This window comes from Antrostomus carolinensis, unplaced genomic scaffold (genome assembly GCF_000700745.2).
Source record: "Antrostomus carolinensis isolate BGI_N321 unplaced genomic scaffold, ASM70074v2 scaffold11146, whole genome shotgun sequence".
Lineage (NCBI taxonomy): Eukaryota > Metazoa > Chordata > Aves > Caprimulgiformes > Caprimulgidae > Antrostomus > Antrostomus carolinensis.
The window spans coordinates 25,111-44,711 of record NW_010322519.1 but is presented as its reverse complement, the minus strand read 5'-3'; the positions used below and the strand labels follow the sequence as shown (position 1 = coordinate 44,711).

The 19,601-nt window shown below is 33.5% G+C and overlaps 1 protein-coding gene across 1 annotated transcript in view; it reads right to left on the bottom strand.

Annotated features, from left to right (window-relative positions):
• Positions 1-7: 7 nt before the first annotated feature.
• Positions 8-19,601, bottom strand: part of LOC104517769 (sodium channel protein type 2 subunit alpha) — a gene marked incomplete at both ends in the record, with an annotated part of 43,332 nt that continues 23,738 nt past the window's right edge. Inside the window, 10 exons of the mRNA XM_010170263.1 lie at positions 8-39; positions 944-1,214; positions 2,320-2,424; positions 4,099-4,236; positions 5,116-5,169; positions 7,925-8,206; positions 10,046-10,168; positions 15,995-16,168; positions 17,176-17,330; positions 17,909-18,029. Coding sequence (XP_010168565.1) covers positions 8-39; positions 944-1,214; positions 2,320-2,424; positions 4,099-4,236; positions 5,116-5,169; positions 7,925-8,206; positions 10,046-10,168; positions 15,995-16,168; positions 17,176-17,330; positions 17,909-18,029 — 1,455 coding nt within the window. The remainder of the gene's footprint in view (positions 40-943; positions 1,215-2,319; positions 2,425-4,098; positions 4,237-5,115; positions 5,170-7,924; positions 8,207-10,045; positions 10,169-15,994; positions 16,169-17,175; positions 17,331-17,908; positions 18,030-19,601) is intronic.

The window sequence follows — 19,601 nt, the reverse complement described above, 5'->3', positions numbered from 1 at the left end:
ACACAAAATATTTCTCAATCATCTCAGCTAAGAACATACCTAGAGAAAAGAAGTGATGATTAAAAATATGTTTTAAATTTATTCATTCATTACCAATAGAAAGATTTAGTTATTGCTGTCTCCAAAACAATCAGTATAGGGAGTCTGTGCTGTAGCAAAACATCGTACAAGTTATTACATTTTATTGAAAGCTGTTACTAAGGTGAAAGCACCTTCCTTCTGTTGAAATGCTATCTAGGGGAAGGGAAGTAAGTAAAAGAAAGAAGACTGCTCGTGACAAGGTAGTTAATGTCTGTCTCAGCTTTCAGTTATTCCTAAAGCAGCATTCTAAGACATTCCTGTCTTAGAATGAGTTCTTGAAGCTGAGCCTATTGCCATTGTCTTTTATGAAGGTCTGTATTAGCTTAATTTCTGCAAATTAGTGGTTTTGTTTTACCTGAAGACCTACACTTAATCAGCACAACCTCTCTCAGGTGTATCACTCTTTTAGACTTAAGTTTTGACACACAACTCATTTGCACCTTAGTGAGTCATTAGCTTTTAGTTGACACAAAATCTAAATATTCACCAAGACCTTAGTTAGCAAAAGGAATTAAAAATTTCATACCCTTCACATACTTTTCAGTTTTAGTACTGAAAGCAAATTTGAGGTTAGTTTGCATAAACCACTAAACATTCCTTTTTATATTTGTACATGATAATCTGTTGCACCAAGTACTTCCTCCATGTCATTTGATGTGGAAGATGATAGTGAATCTAATAGGAGAGCTAAAAATCTCATATGCAGCATTTCATACATTGTATGCTATAAAGTATGAAGATCTGAATCAACATGTAAGTCATATAGGAAACATAAAATTTCATATTCAGTATCATAACATTATTGAAACAAATGTTCTCTTTTCCTTCCACTAGTTCTCTCTTGGAAGGGAATTGCTCTTACCTACTATGGACAGAATCACAACCACAAAATCAAAAATGTTCCAGCCTATAGTGAAGTAGTAATGGCGAAGTGAAATCAATTTCAGGACACATTCTCCAGTGAAAAGGATAATGAACACCAGGTTAATCCGGGATAAAATTGTTTCCATTTCTTTGCTCTGGTCATCGGTTTCTACCATCATTGTGACCATGTTAAGGCAGATGAGTATCATGATGCTGATGTCAAATACTTGTTTGGTTACAAAATCGAAGACCATGCCTTGGAATTTGTTCTGCAAAACCAAAGATGGAATACAGTTTATACTCTGAAAATGTTTGTCTTTATAAATGCCAAATGGGAAAGCAAGCCCCTGCAAGATTTAGGAGTGCAGAGCAAGACCCATTCCAAATACATCTGTTAATGTACACCAGCCCCGTGCTGGTTTGAGTATCATCCTGTTAGGGCGGATCAAGAAGTGTACCACTGTTGACTGAAGGGACAGGAATGGAAACAACACAATAATAATTGTAATAACATTGCCAATTGATATTGGTGTAAAAAAGGTGGTATAACTTGATACCCAGCAAGAAACCCAAATAGAAACTCATTTTTCTTATTTTTGTTCTTAGCTGGTTTTAGAATACTAACCCCCTGAGATGTCTCTCTCTTCCTTAAACTAATTGTGCTTGGTGAGATCATTGGACCACTCAAGTTACATGTCTCAAACACACCATGACTGCAATAACCTAGTTTTCCTTTAGTACTTAGCTAAATGTTAATTACCATATGTCGCTCCTTAGAAAGACTATTTTTAACCACTCAGTGCATAAGGTGCAACAAGTATTTTATTTTTTCCAAACACTGAAGGAGTTCAGTAAATAACAGAGTAGTTTCTTATCTTAGAGACAAATTCATCCTAGTTTATGCTTTACTCCCTAGGGCATTCTTTTATTATGTAAGATTATCTGCATCTGTCTTTCTCTTTCACATTAGGTGACCACTGCCCCCTTCTGTCTTCAGCAGCAAGGGCCAGTGCATCCCCATTTCCTATAAATTCTCTGGGAGGAGAAAAAAACAGAAAATGAAGTTTATCCATGGGTAACAAGAACCAGTAAATGATCCAATCAACGGTACTTTTCTAGGACTTAGGCAGGGAATTATGAAGTGTATCACATTAACCTTATTAAATCCTACCGTTCATATTTCAGAGTTATGTTTTTAAATGAAACATGAACAATCTAGTCAGCTGAAATAAAAAAGGAGGGACAAGTTCTACCTTTACAAGAAAAGAAATGTAAAAAATATTTTCTTTCCAGACATATAACCTTTTGTTGGCTAAAATAATACTCCCAAATGTGTATTTAATATTAGGGGTATTAAAATCAGAACACTCTTACCACTGGCCTTGGTATAGGTTTCTGTGGCTTTTTGGATCCCAGTTTTTTCATTGCATTGTAATATTTCTTCTGTTCTTCTGTCATAAATATATCCTGACCTCCAAAGTAAAGAAATAATATCAAAACTAATTACTATCATGTTCACACATACAACATTTAAATACAGTATGTCTCTTTGTAATATAATATTTCATTTGTATTTGATTTACATAACAAAAGGGATTTTTTTCAGGTATTTATAGCGTCAATGCTCATATGCATTCATAGCACACAAAAGAACTCCTTACTGGTGCCTTGTCAGGCTGACAGTTGAGTTTTTCGAGTGTCTTCATGTCACTTTTGCTGACATGGCTAAAATGGTTCTTACTCTACTGATGCTTTTAAATAACTTGCTGATTAGGATATGTTTAGTGCATAGAAGCCTGACTGGTGCCTTACAAGTCCTAAATGCTCGATAGACTTAAAATTAACAGCTCGCTAGGCCTAAAAGTGGCATAATTTTGAGGTACAAGTGTCAAGGGAGAGTATTTGGGTCTAATCTGAGGGTTTTAATGACAGCAAAAAAATCACCGTTTATATAAATTTAAGAAAAGTAATCCAAATGATGCCATAGCAAATTATTAATTAAAACACCACTGGAACCTTGATTACCTCAAATTAGCCTTTGTTTGCAGATGCAAATGCTGCCAGTCAGATGTGCAACTGACTGAATTTCAGTACAAAGTAAATTGTGCTTATTGATGAGTCTGAACTAAGTCGGATGGAAACACATTGTAAAAGTCACTGTCTGCTAAACTGGATATCGAAGCCCAAAGCATGGCATAATTGGTAGAAACTGAGGAAGTACCCCCAGACATGTTTGTGGCTCTTTTAAGAAACTAAAGAATATCTTCACAAGGAAAAATTTCTGTAGTTCACAATTTACTTTTAGCATAGATTCTGTGTGGTACTGCTGCTTTTTATTTGTTGATTGGATAAAACCAAAACAAGTGGTTTCCACTTTTTCACATCATACAAAGATTTAGAATGATCCTGAGGTTGCAGTTCTTTTTGGCAGTTGAAGGCTAAGAATCACGAGGCTTCAAAATATTTTAAATGTGACTATTTGTATTTTTAGATTTTTAGTTATTTTACATAAAACTATATGCATTATCAATATAATTATTTTAAACATACTTGTATGTCAAAAGTATGCAGAAAAAATATCCTTTTATACCTTTGCTTTATTATTTCTAATAATTTATAGATTGTATTTGTGCTTAACAAGGTCATCTTATTTCTCATGAAAGTGTTAGAAAAATAGAACTCTTTTGTACACAATTTTACTTGTATCATTAAGCCTATTTGTGTGAGGTCTGTTGGACTTTTAACCCACTGTTTAATCAATTTGCAGAACTATTATCTATTGTATGAACATAATGCCATATTGTATCTTACATTGTGCCAACAGTTTATAAGATTAATTAAAATTAATTTATCTTAATTCTTCAAGGTTAATTAAAAATAAACTCTCCTGTAGCAGATAATATTACATCTAATCAAAAGAAATTATTGTGAACCAGCTCATGATTTGTACCTGTTCACTTGTCAAAATGCTGAAATGCAAAGATCAAAATCACACCCACAGATTTAACACAGATTATGTTAAAAAAAAAAAAAGAGACAATTTTATTCAAGGACTTGAAATAGATGTTGATTTTTATTAGCTTTACATTAAAAAGTTATTAATTCATTATAGGTAATAGTTTATAGCACTATGGAAACATTTTGAATACTTATCTTCTTTTTTTGTTGATTGAAGTTGTCTATAATGACACCAATGAAAAGGTTCAAGGTAAAGAATGATCCAAATATGATAAAGATGACAAAATAAAGATACATATACAAGTTTTCCTCATACTTAGGTTGATCTTCTACCTACAAAATATTATAAATTTTGTTACCCATGAAAATACTAGATATAAAAACCAATGTATATAATATATGAATAGGTATATGCTATCTCAGCTAGAAAAGCAATAAACTACACTCAGTTATTAGAGACCAAACATGTCCATTCCAATAAATATTTGGAGAACTGGAAGCTGACAGAATGATTGCTCATATGGAATTTTAAAGTAAATGCGTACACAGATATGTTTATTTATGTACACAAAGTTCCTTGTATAGAAGAAAAAAGCAATGTGGGACTGAGAGCAGTCATTAGTACTTAAAATTTTAACAGCACAAATCTAAATATTTTATATTGCGTTCAGTGTATTTTCAGCAGAATCAATCAATTTTACTATCGCCTAAATCTTGGAACTCTTTTGGTCTTACATGAGTGGTGTTACAGACACTAAGAACAGATGCTTTCAATAAATTTCTAGTGGGTATATGTTTTGTAAAATCCATTAAATTGAGGCATATTTCTAAGGAGGATTTTGTTATTGTCTCAGTTCTTCTGGATTCCACATCTCAGTTCCTGCACCTCTACTGCACAATGTGCTGGAGTGTAGAAATGCACTCAAACAAGGATTTATTTTTTTTTTTCATTAACATTAACTTTTCCAAAAGCAGCCAAGTTCAGTTAATTTAACTTATTTGGTTAAACAGATGGAAGTGAGATTAATTCTTTCCACTACAAATTCTAAGATTCATGAAGTTGCATAAAAGTTCCTTTCTAGACTAAATGTATCTGCAAAAAAGATGTATCAGTGCTGATTATAATTCTTAATGTTACTGTATGTGTGACTGTTGAAATTCTATACTCTATTCATATATCAGAATATAACCAGCAGATGATCATACACTTACATCTCTTGAATCAACAGCAGCATACATAATATCCATCCATCCTTTGAAAGTAGCCTAGAGATAAAATACAGTTGTTTATCTTCCCCATAAAAATTCACAACATGAAAAATAACTAGATTACAGCATTTGTACCTTAACTTTTAATAAAAAAAATCTACATATATAAACCACATATAATAACACAGGCATAATAAAATATTTTTTCATAGTAATGCTAGGTTTTTTTGAGAAATTATTTTTAGTGTCCTGGTTTCAGTTGGAATAGAGCTAATTTTCTTCTTAGTAGTTAGAATAGTGCTATGTTTTTGTTTTGGTATAGGATTTGTTATGAGAAGAATGTTGATAATATACTGATGTTTTTAGTTGTTGCTGAGAAATCAAGGACTTTCCAAGTTTCCATGTTTATTCTACAGGTAGAGAAGAAACTCAGGGGGGACTATAATAGATTGACAGACCCAAATTGGCATTTGGGTATGCCAGTGGGATATTCCATATCATATAACATCATGTTCAGTATATAACTGAGGGTTGGCCAGAAAGCTCTTGCTGGAGCTCCTTCTCTGTCTTCCAAGATTTCAGTTTCAGTTTCAGGGTTGTCTCTGCTCTGGGATCACTAGCTGGGGAACAAGGTGGGCATTGGTCGGCAGGTGGAGAGCAATTGTACATCACTCATTGGTATATTCCATTATTACTGTTATTATAATTATTGTTGTCATTATTATTTTATTTCAATTTTTAGATTGCTTTTATCTCAGCTCAGGAGTTTTCTCACTTTTACCTTTCTGATTCTCTCCCCCATTCTATTTCTGGAGGGTGAGTGAGCAGCTGTGGGGTGTTTGGCTGCTGGCCAGGTTAAAACCACCACGTTAGGTATTCAAAAAATATTAAAAATCAGGCTCTGAAGGTATCAGCAAGGCACAGTGTGTTTGGAACTGCAGATGCCTACTTCGCAGACAAAGAACAGTAGACTCAGATAGACGTTAATGCTGGAGATGTTGAGGTAGAATATGCTAGAATCACTCATGGTGACAACCATTTTATCAAGTTTACAACATGAATTATTGGAGTCAACAATACAACTTCTGGACAGATACTAACATGCATCTGAATGGTTTTGCTATGGTAAAAGATCTGAAGTCAGAGAATTAGAATCATCATTCAGTAGCAGTACTCAGCACGAGAGTCACATTGCCTTTAGATGCAAAATGTTTTAAGCTAGGTAGTTAATTTGGGAATCAAGGTCAGCTAGGGATACTGACGTGCTCTGGGATAGAAGGGACAAGCATATCATTCTTAGATAACTTGGTGACTATCCCATGACATTTCTGACACCTTTTCATAAGTTATAGATGAGTGATTCTACAGAGCTCAATCATCTAAACATCATGTTTACTTTCTTGGTTGTGTTTTGGGTCAGATATCAGCTATCAGAACCTTAATTCTAAGCCAAGGACCCTGTAAAGAGCTAAGGTTTTTATTCCTCTAGTGTAATAAAAGGTATGCTCAGTTCCTAGAACAAATATATTTCTGTACCACAGTGCATAGGAAAAAGACTTGAAGGCAAAATACAATTTATAGTTTGTACAAGTAGCAGTAATTAGTAGAATGAATACGCCATGTAATACAATAACATCTAATACTTTGCAAGGATAATACTATAAGTAACATAATATTTATTTAGTACATTATGACTCTTTAATAAATATTAGTGGAATATGATAGTTATAAATTATTAGTCTTTTCTGTCATAAAAATATTTTACATTTTCCTATTTTACCCACAGTTTAATGTCTTTGCAGTTTCATGTACTTCTTAATGAAATACATTTATTTTAGTAGCAAGTTCTGTTTATCTGCAAACATCAAGAGAAAGTGTTATATGATTAATCAGACCTAATACTCAATTAGGATCTGTCTGTCGGTAACTATACCTATTCTTCCCATGGGCAGCTTCTACTTCTCTCTTCCCTTACAGAAGTATGATAATAGGGAAAGTTTTTTAAAGAATTGGCTCCATGCTACATGAAACATTGGGTGCCCCAGTCTCAGATCTTGCATTATTTATGATTCCTTTCCCTAAATCCACTTTCTGGTCTGGAAGATCAAGCTCCTATTAAACAAATATCTGGACTGGAGACAGCAGGTTGATATAGTTTTATTTTTACCATCTAAATTACAAAGTAGTTCCATAGATAAGTATGGACATGAAGAAAAATCCACTCTACCTTGACCAGGCTGTTGACAAAAAAAAAAATTATTTAACAGTCCCCAAAGTGCCTAGATTAATGGATTTTGACTGTGAAAGAATGTTGCTATGAATGTGTAATGATGCCTAGGAACAGATTATGTCAGACACATTGGCAGTAGCTGCTCACTTCAGACCAGACAGTCAGTTAGGATGCCTGCCCTCTTTTAAGCTGCTGTCTGCCCTCCTGTCTTACAAGGTAACTGACCTCATAAAGGAGAGGAGGGACCTTTTAAATAATTAGAAGGACCTCTAAGCCCTGTCCACCATGGCAGGACTCAAGAAATGCATTCCTGAAGTTTATATTGCACACCACTAAAAAGATTCTTGTACCTTTTTCACTTACTATTTTCACATTATTATCATCATGAGACTGTATTCCCTAGCCTTGGAATGGAAAGTTACTGTACTACCATTAATGCAAAAACTACAGGTAACAATGCAATAGAGTTGTGTAAGCTGTACATCATTACTGTCAAAAAATTATTCCGCTATTTAACAGTCTTGCCCATTTTTTCCTAGACTTCTTTAAAAAGAGCAAAAGAGAATATATAAATTTACTTACTACTTGAAGCAGAGCAAGATATCCAGCTCCTACGTTATCAAAGTTTACTTTCACATTTTTCCATCGGGCACTTTGATTGTTTTTTATGAGTTCCTCACACTGAGTATAATTGTTGACATCACTGACATCAAACATCTCACCAGTTGTGGTGTTGACACAGTGATAGAATTTGCCAGCAAACAGATTTACTCCCATGATGCTGAAGATGAGCCAGAATATAAGACAAACCAGCAATACATTCATTATAGATGGAATTGCTCCTACAAGGGCATTTACAACCACCTAGTGTACAAATTAGACAAAATAGCCACTTAGTTTAAGAACAGAAAAATACAAATACTATAAAAATGTTAATACAGTATTAATATGGAATGGACAGTTAAAATAGTACATTAACATTTATGGGGGAAACGTTATTTAAAGTTCAATTAAAACACTAATGAGATTGCAAAAAAGCGAGAAATAAAATACAGAAATTAAGACAATGTAAAAGTCTAAAAAAAAAAATCAAAAAGCAAAAGAAAACCTGTTAGTAGCAAGATGGATTCTTAGAATTTGTGTGCTCTAGAGAAAAAGAGAGAAATAAATGTTAAATTCCAACAATACAAATCAAAATCTATAAATAGAAAATAAACCAGAAAAAGGTCAAAGAATGATGATGTGGAAGACTGAATAAAAATGTCTGCATGTAAAACTATAATTACTAATGATTTTATTATCATAAACTTTTTGTGTATGTTGGCACCAGTGTATTTGAGCATCATACAATGTACCATAATTAAGCATATCTTATTTAGTTTTTATTAAAAACATCTGCTATAAGTCTTGGGTTTTAAATTACCTGGCTTACTATAGTTCCTCTTACACTTATCTGTTAGGGTTTTTTTTTAATTGGCTGCATTTAATACAGTTGAGGTACTCTATATGGGCAAGTGGGAGTAAAAGATCAGATGAAATCCCTTGACAAAAATTTTCTTTTACGTATTGTGATTGAACTAAAAGAAAGCTGCAGATATTCAGACAAGAATTTTCTGCCAAATCAGTAGCGACTGCAGTAGTTTCTTGTGTATGGTTTTGAAAATAGTAGTATTTTTCAGTTCACTAATGTGACTGAAAGGAGCCTGAGATCAATAGAGGACATACTCTCCTACACTGGCCGGTACGGCCATCTCTTGAATATCAGCAGCTTCAACCCAGACAGGAACCACACTATTCCTTTGGAAACTTAAGACCTATGACTAAACTATATACATGTATTGCAGCATCTGGGTATTTTGAGGTGAAAGATTAAAAGAACATTTCTCAATAACATTACCTGTTTAATTTTTATGCATCAGTTTTTCCAGGAAATAGCATAGTCGGCATTTTCAGCAGACAGCTTGTAATAGTCTGGGGTTAATGGTTTTTTTTGTCAAATTGGCAGAATATTAAAATAATAATTTCCTCAAGAGGAAGGATTTAGCTGTGTAGGAGGAGAGGTAAGATGGCAGCAGATGCATTCATATGAAGCAAAGGAAACTATCTGAGAAAATTATCTCCTGTCTCTCCCTTTCTATACTTCCAACCCCATACTACAGTATTTATTATGGGTTTTTTCCCCCAGGCAGGTAGACAGAGAGCCACAGGGAATCTTTAATTTCTGGTGTGTCACTGTAATCAGCTTCTTCACCTTTTTTTGTTTTGTTCTGGTTTATTTTCTGGCTAATTCTGTTCCATCCTGAACCACTGACAAACTAACAGAGAATAGAAGTTAGCTACAGAAATTTATAAGGTATAGTTCTCAGCTAAACTGGAGAAAAAAACCCCAACCTCCTGTTCTAAAATTCCTCATGGCTTTTTGCTTTTCTATATAGGTCCACAAATCAATGTAAATTTTAACAGTCAGGGGGCTGGGATAATACAACCATGCAGCAGTGAGCAGGTAAATTTAATGAGCTCAAGGTCTAATCTCCAAATGTAAACTGTACACTTCTTGTGCAGAAAGACAGGTTGGAAGGCCTTTTTTACGCATATTTTTGCATGTGTTCCCATGGTGGAGTTCTTTGCAGAAGGCATGAGTGTCACACTTCTACATTAATTTTTTATGCATATATTCATTCAGACTCATTCAGTTTATCTCACCCTCATTCCTTCAAATCGCGACAAGGCTCTTAAAGGTCTTAAAGCTCTTAATGTCCGAAGCGATTTAATGGCACCAAGTTCAGAATAGCCCAAAGCATTGGCTATTAAACTAACCAATGAGACCTATAAAAATACAGAAAAAAATGTTATTATAAAAATTGTTCTACACTTTATTTAAAAAGAATACGTATTCAATCAACATCAAAGATCAACAATGACAAGTGGAAGAACACCATTCTTGCTTATAGTGACATAGGAGGCCCAATCCCACAATTTCCATACTTGCTGGAAAGGTAAGAGGTCATCAGATGGCATATTTGAAAAAGGAATATATGCTATTCAATGCCTATTACAGCCAGATGGAACCAATCAGATGGAAGCACACTGTTGTTGAAAGATAAAATTTTTAGAAATATTTAAAGACAAAGTAACCATACTTGCAGAAACTTCGTTAAGGTTCAACCTTCCAAGCAATTTAAAATTCTGAATACATTAGGATAGTTTATTAACTACTGACAAAATTATTAATATCTATAATCACTAATAAGATGCTAAATAATGTAGTGATTAATTAGCTTTTGTTATAATTCATAGCAACAATAGCAAGGGTATCTATGAAATATATATTGACAGGTACTTTCTCACTTGCCGGACAACTCTCTCAATATTTTTTTTTTGTCTTCTAAGTATAGGAAAATATTATGGGATAGATATTAGCAGATGCTAGCATTATAACAGTAAGTGCTTTACTGTCTACAATAGTAGTGAGCCCCTGATTCATGTTACCAGGATTTTATTATAAGACAATCCACTTCAGGAAAGAGCAATTAATTTGCTTCTCAAGTGGAACTGAGTTTTAAACAGTGTTAATGTGAAAGAATTTAATTTACTTTGAGCAGTTTTGGAGACAGAAGTCATACCTTATTCATATTTTATTCAGTTCTACCACCAAAAGCATAGAAGACATAAAAGAACATAGGCATATTGCAGTCCTTGAAAAAATCCTTCAAATGCTCATTTCTGTACCTCAGTCTAGCTAGTTCTTCAAATAATTGGCTGTACAGAAATAGGGATTCACTGATAATGGTGGCAAGATTTTGCCCGTTATATGAAGAGGTGGTTTCCTATGTTACTTGTATTCATAAAGAACATATGAGTCACAAACAGAAGTTACAAGTTCATGTCTCAAAAAGACAATCTGAGAGCAGACAGAAATCAATTATTCATTATCATGTTGCAATGTAAATTAATCTAACAGAAAATAGTATTTCAGTGAATTCACATAATCTGTACCTTTCAACTGGATTATGTCAGGATGTAATTCTGTAATTTATAAGCATACTAAAAAGAAAATCATAGTGATTTTCTTTAGTCTTTAACTGGTCTGTTCACTTACAAGAGAAAACATTATTGTTTCTGCCATTACCTTACTTATTGTCAATTATTGCTATTAAAAATTGTCATTATTACAATGTATTTGTCCTATGATTCTAGAGTGAGAATGTTATTTTTTTTATCCTTAGCTACTCTTAATATATTCCAGAGATAACAAGACATGGAATTCTCTGTATTTTTAATAGAATATTCATTGATTCACTCACATCAAGATACCTAGCTAGACCAATAAACTTTAGTGTAAAGACAGCACATTTTATGGAATAAAAATAAACTGTGAAATATGTATTAAAAATATGTCTTTCACTGGAACAGCAAGATACCTCTTTTACAACTGAACACACACTAATGTCTCCTGTCATTTTATACTTTTCTCCCCAAACTAGCACTATGCTTTAGCTATCTTTTGCAAACAAGACTCCATACATGCTAGCTACATAGCTGTGCTATTGTAACTTCAGTGGCACTCTGTATACTGGCAGTTTTTAGGTTCTGATTTTAAGTCATTCTCAGCCTAGTTTGTGCATTCCATTTCAACCTATTTGCAGCTTTCTTACCATGATGTTACTGCTTTTACATCATAAACCTGAAGTCATTGCACAGAGAAAGACTTCATCTATTGTAAAAAACATGTTTTCCTCTGAGGGACAGGTCAAATGAGAGGCAAAGATTTGCTTGGAATTCTTTGATATTAATTCTGTTGTGTATACAGCATAAGGATATACAGCTGTTTGTACTGCTCCAGTTTTCTCAGTCATCTTAGCTTTTTCTTCTGTCTTCTATTTTATCTGTTTGTCACTAGTAGATGAGAAACTAAAAGTCTCTGTACACTAATAAATACATTAATTTCTTTCTTTTGAGATAGGAATGCATGTAGATGCAGTACTTTTAAGCAATGAAAATTAACTCAAAATGTTGGAAATAATTTTTACATTTATCTCCTAAAACTGGAGGGTTGTATGTCCACATTTTTGTGTATGGCTCTTCTAATGCAGACTATCTGTTGAAAAAATGTTTTGAAACTTAGCAATCACAATTAGCCCTGCTCAAGATCTTCAGTCAGGGTTGTCATCTGAGCCACACGACTGGTCATACAGCTCCACACTGACTTTATTTCTATTTAGGCATAAAATTTGAATCCATATGAATTCTGTGCTAATTGGTCAGGTGGCTACTATGTGATTTGATTATAGGTGCTCAGTAGCATATGGCCCTCCTCATTTCCAACACTGCTTATCCTATCTTTCATGTAGTTTAAATGTTCAAGTATTACACTTAACTAGGAATAAAAATAAACTGCAAGATTTGGGAAAAAAACTCACTTTCTTATGTCTTATGTAGCCTTTCATATGTTATGGTTCTATACTAAGATAATATCTTTTTTGCATATATACTTGGTGAATAATTCTTAGTTTATGGTATTTTACTGGCAATTATTCAAAATACATTTTAAGAGGCATAATTGAAACCTATGATTCTGTTCCCTTAGAGCAAAGGAAGGGCCTTAAGTTTCATGCATATAGTTTCATGCATATATAATCTGAATATCCCTTTGAATTAAATAATTAATTTCATTAATTTCTGGATTATCTAATGTTATCATAGTGTACCATGTTAGGATACACATAAAGACATATGACACAGTCTAGGAAGACAAAGTGACATCTCTTTCTGTATCTAGTTTCCCAACACATCAATATGCTCATCTTCATATTTCTTCTTATTTTTGTTATGAATATGTTAGGGCAGCAGTTCCTTCTTACTCTGTGTATACAGGATTTAGTATATTAGTATAATGTGACCCTGATTTTTGCCAGAATGTTGCTGCAGTTAATTATTCTGAAAAGCTAATTAAAAGGTTGAGAGCAGAGTTTAATTAAATTAGTTTAACTGTTTCAACAAAAAGCATGAAACATTTCTAGCTGTATGAATATTATATAAGCCATCAATATGACCAGCTTCTACAACAAGCCCAACTGGAGGGTTGTTTTGCTACATTTAATTGTTCAAAAACTGTACCCAGTGGAATTTTATAAGGCATGAGCAATTTCAGCAAGGTCAAAGATTTTATTCTATTTACAGCTTCATCACTGCCCCACAGTATTTGGCAAATACATGATTTGATTTAAATGTTTCTTATTTCCATTTCATTCAAGTACAATTTATTAACACAATAATTTAGAAATAAAGTGTCCATACCAAATTATAGGACTATCTTATAAAGTTTAGAAATATACAGCATAAAACTATTCCCTTAAGATTATCTAAGATTTCATATTATAGCAGAAAACTACACAAACAAATTTGATAACTGACAAACTCATTGGGTATTCACAGATTCCCTACCTCTTCCCCTGATGTCCTATTTTTTAGCCTTTTATGTGTCAAAGACAACTTAGAGTCATTACAGCTGTACATCAAAACCTAGACATCATAAACTCATGACAGATGGCTTCTGTAAAAAGAGGTAAGAGCAAAAAACGAGGTACAGGATGACATGCTCTATAGCATCTAGTCGTGCTGGGTTAAGATATTGCTGTCTCAAGCCTTTGTTGGATGCATCTGCCAGAATTAGTATCCCCCAAAAAAGTGAATACATCCCTGCTTCTCAGCTGCTTGCAACCAAAATTGTTTCTTAACTTAAACCAATGATAAATGTTAACTAAGTGAATTAGTTTGTCAGATTGTGATTTTGGGTAGGTAAGGCACACCACCCAAATATCTGCTCCTTACTACAGATATTGTTGCATATAGCAGAAGAGTGGGGTGGAGAGATGGCATGATAAGGTCTTAAACTGAGGTAGCCAGATGTACCAAATCATCTGTCATGGCTGTAAACTGACAGAGCTGAAAATTGACATTTCTTTGTTTGATTATTAAAATGTCATTTGATCACAATCACTGAGAGCAACTATGGCTGTTTCTCATGGTGAGACTCAGGTATGTAAATATCAGTGTTTACTCTTGAATAATTTTAGAGGATGGAATTAATTTGATTAACTTTAGTCACTTCTAATGAAGAAAGGCTCAGTGGTGTTCTCACGGGGAGGATGCCACTGAATCACACCTGTTCAAACTGCCTGTTAAAGCAGTGTAGATTCTCTGCATTTCTATAGTAAGATTACATGATTTCATGTATTTCTTTCAACTGCTCTCTGGTGATGCTAAAGGAATTGCTGAATTAGCCTGAGACATACAGTACGACATTTTTACCACTTTGAATGTTGAATACAATTCTTCAGAAGTAGAAGATTCCAATCTCATTTAGTCATGCTTTTGTTTAAAAAATTAAAAATTATGGGTAAAAAGCTGGCAAAATAAGCTTCGTTATTTATGATGATGTTTATAATTCTGAGAGCTTGCTCAGATAACAGCATCTCTAAGGCTAAGATATTGCTATGGAACCATGGAGTATGGCTTAGAATAATCTGTTCAGGTTTATGTTACAAAAAGAATAATTAAAACATGAGTTGTAGTTTATCTAAAAATAAATCCATTCTTAACATAATCCTGGAAGGGAGCATTAACATCCTCTTAAGAAAACCATTCACACGGCTTCATTCTAGTGTTGATTTCGAGGACAAGCTAGAGATTAACATAACAAAACTAATTTAGGCAGGTTAAAAAAAAGATAAGGTCTTCCATTTTGAATTATGGACCAATCTAGCTAGGTTTTTTTTTTTCCTCTGGGACTCACAAATCTGATACATTTCTATTATATATTCATAAAGAATAAGTATTTTTGGGATCAGGATTTATGCAAACTTCTCAAGAAATACAGTAGGTTGGGCAGAAATTACTATAAATGCACATTTGCCCTGAGATGCCATCTCTCATTTCCACACTGAGAGGACATGTATAGCCAATGAACTGGGTCAGATAATGTGTGAAGGCAAGAGACTAAAATACTCTGAGAGTAAAACCAGCTTTGATCCCTCTGACAACATAAGCAAGGCCTTTGCACAGAAGTATATCACAGCTGCGAAGGCAGCCAAGAAATCTTGTATTCTCTTCTATCATAAACCCTGCTTATTTAACCTTTGCAGATTGTCAGGCTGTTAAAACTAATTAATTTTTAGACCAAATAGACACTGTCTTTCTGTTTTACTAAAAATAATAAGAGGATAGTTTTGGGGAATGAAGTTCTGAGAACTCAGATGAAATCTGGACCAAATGTATTTTTTCACTTGCAAAGCAGCAATGTTTGTAGAAGAAACTTGCACAATATAGTATCTTATTTGCTACGAAGTAAGGTAGTATGATCAGAGTCTATTAAAAATAGAATGTTTCAAAATTAGCTTTTTTTCCTCATAAAATCTCAAGTTTGATACATCCTGGGTATGAAATTATTAACCATGAAGAATGAACAAATTGATGGCCAGCCATCCTTTTCCTTCTGGCATATAAATAACACATCCAGATCACTGCAGGCTATTAATAATGCAGTATAACTATACAATGTGAATTATTTTTGCATGTTTATGAGGAGATTACTTAGTAGGAATGAGTTTGACACCATAAAGGACTTTACAACATTAAAGACTGTGTACTTACATCAACAATCAGGAAGTCCAGCCAGCACCAGGCATTAGTAAAATACATTTGAAAACCATATGCTACCCATTTTAAAAGCATTTCCAAAATGAAAATATATGTAAAAACTTTGTCAGCGTATTCCAACATGGTCTTGATAGTTTTGCGCTGTTCAATATATATGTCTTCAAAAGCCTATGAGAAAAATATATTCAGGTATTACTAATTTTTCACATAATATACATGATAAAAATAAGGAATAAATCAGTAAAAATAAGTAGGTCAGAGTTAGTATTTCCCCTTGTTCTCCTGCATCCTTTTAATTTACATATTTCCAATCTATAACCATACTACAGTTTGGAGCAACTTTATGTATTCTGCCCTATCTGGGGTTGAATACCTATATATCCTGTTTTACTAATGACTTTTCATCCACTGTGATATTAATAAACCTTCACACACACACACACACACACACACACAAAACCCTTTCTTGTAAAAAATCTGTTCCAGATATGTATATTCCATTCTAGAAACCACTTAGGGAGACTACATGTTATCCTCCATCAATCAAACTTAAGTCTAGAAGTCAAATTAAAGAGCAGTGTATTTGCTAGAATGTACACTATGCACATTGATACTGTAGCACGTGTTCAACTTGTGTAAAGCTGGAAAGGTTGGTAATGTAAATCTTGTTGTAAAGTGGTTGTTAGGTTTAATTTTCTGTCACCCTCTTCCCTATCTCCTGTCTCCAAAAAAGGAACAGAATGAAGTAATTATTCCATTTTTTGTATGTTTTTTCATAAGCAGGATCCAAGAAGTGGCTGAGCCTCAGACTTAAGGACTTAAAATCATAAATTTAGCTATATATTCACAGTTAACAATGGTCCTTTGTACTCAAATCTCTTGACAAATATGCTGAAAATTAGCAGGCCATTTCATCTTGAGCAGCTATGCTGGCTTAAATAAAATTGCACCAAGTTTAAAGTGGTAAACCAAAACTATCACTAAAAATGTGCATGTGAAATTGAACAGACTTTTTCAAGTTTGAGCAAAGTTTCATTCCATCCTGAAATGATGAAATGCAGGGAGCTTTATACAGCTCCGAGCAAAACAGGTCTTTCTGAAGAAAATTTGAATTTTGCTGTTGCTTCTAAGGAGATATCTAAATATTTAAGCATATGCAAAATTCTTCTACTTACTAGTGCTCCACTGCTGAGGAGAATCATGAAAACAATGAAGGTCTCAAACCAGTTGTGCTCAACAATGCTGTAGCAGGTTTTTCTAAGATTCCACCAAATTTTTCCTTTGCCATCCTCTATACTTACTTGGCAACATGGAAATTTCTGCACACAACCTGCATTAGATTAAGAGATATGAGGATCCAAAAGCAAATTATTTCAATGGCAATATTTATTGCGGCATCAACATTGTTAGAAGCTTTAACAAATTTTATATATTTTTTTTTAATTAAACACTGGGATCCTCTTTTATAGGATCCTGAATTTAGATAAATAATTTGGAAAGAAACCAGAAAATACTAGATATAATTATGAGTAGACTCAATCAAAAAATCATTGATATTTTTGACTGTTGGCATGTAACTGTTCCATTTGTTAATAGAGTCTCACAAAAAATAATTTTTCCAAATTTCAAGGGCCCTTTCAAATAACTGAAAAGGATTTTAAGAGTAGAAAAGTTAGTGAAGTTTCTTAGTTACAAGATGTATGCAGTGTCCAGGCAGATAAAATTAATCAAAGCCTAGGGAAACCATGTTTTGGCATCTGATTTCCAGCATTCTAGGCTAAGAGTATTTTCTTTTGATTGTTGAGATCATGAAGGTCCACTGGATTTGAAAGTCTCCAGAACCTAAACATGCCTAGTAATAATGACATTTTACTCATACATCTCTTAAGTTAACAGTTATTCTACAACCTTCTGTAAAACAGGCTTCTGGTTCAAGAGCTTCTTCACTTTCAATTTCTGCTTGTTCACCCTCTCCAGGAGGGGCAATATCAACTGTGCTGCCTTCTGATGAACTGGATGCATTTAGTTTCTGCAAGTAAAGTTCCACAGAACAATTATTTCTCATTAGATACATATTCTGTAAAAAATGCTACTGATCAACTCATGCCGTCTCTGACTTTTGAGGAATGCTAAATTTATACTGATAAATATGCATCACCATAAGTAACAACATAGTAATGAAATGTACATTGTATAGTTCTGTTTCCCAGTTTATCTAGTCATAGGGAACAATTAAATACAATTTGACTACTAACCTGATCCACGTATAAGACTTCTGAAGTATTCTCAGTGGTATTAAAACTGGAGAGCTTGCATGTGCCCCACTCTCAAGTTATTTAATTATCTTTACTATACTGGATTACACTGAAAATGTCTTAGTTTCCCAGTGAAGTGAACTAAGAGAAAGCTCCACATATATCTTCATGTCCACTACAGATGGTGTTTTCACAAACATACACCATATCTGGATTAGAAAGTTGTAAATTTAATGGTATTTAATGGCAAATTTCTGCACAGTTTAATTTTTGCAGTAAGCACAAATTACCAGATCTGAAATATCTTCTTTGCATTCCAGTCTCCTGTGCATATTGAGACACCTCCTGAGGTCCTTTCCTGATTTTTTCTGTCATTCTACTGCTTTTGTGTACAGTGAAACACTGTAGTCCTTACTATGGTAAAAACACTTCTAGATCTGAAAACTGCAAGAACTGAAGAGTAATAGAAAGCAACTGAAATTAAGTAACTTAGTTGACTAAGTGCATTGAAATTTGGATCAGATCAAGCGGTTTATCAGTCATGCAAGACTGCCCATAATTTAGTCCTTTTAAGAAAGGACAAACCTGCTAAAGATGCACACAACTAATGCAGTAATTGGACATAGAGTTTATAACTTGGTTTTAGTTGTCAACACTGTTTGCATCTTTAAATGCTTTCATCCGAAATACAGTCTCTTTTACTGTGAAATAAAGCTTGTAATCTTTAAGCAACATTAAAAAAAGCATGGCAGCAAAATACGTCTGGTTTATACCATGTAGCAGTAACACACAGGAATTTTGAGGGAGATCTATAATGCACATCTAACTTAAATACTTTAAATTGTACAGGCACTGATGTAACAAAGGGGCATTTGGTCACTAAGTTACAGCTAAGCAGATCTGATCGTGCCCTATATTAAGAAATTTCTATACAAATTTTTTGAAAGAATGATTAATTCCAAGTACTTTTCATATTTAGTTTTAAGGGAGTTAAATTTTTAGAATAAAAAAATACTGATCAGATTATTGGAATTATTTTTCAATAATTAATAATCAAAACTTTTAAAAGAGTCATTTCCATGTATTCTTTCCTTCAGAGACACTGTTGCAAATTAAAACTAGTTATTTAACTTTTCAGTTAAAATTCAGTCCCTTCAGGAAAATGCATTGGGAGCTAAGGGCGTTTTTTCTGCCAGAAATGAAGTAAATGGAACATATGTCATTATATAGTTTGGTAAGCAATTCTTTCCTCATATTCAACTCTTAAATGAGATGAACGAAGATTAAAAAAAAAAAATTCGTGTTGGGTGATGGATAATTTCAGAGTTAAGATTCAAGAAGCTGCC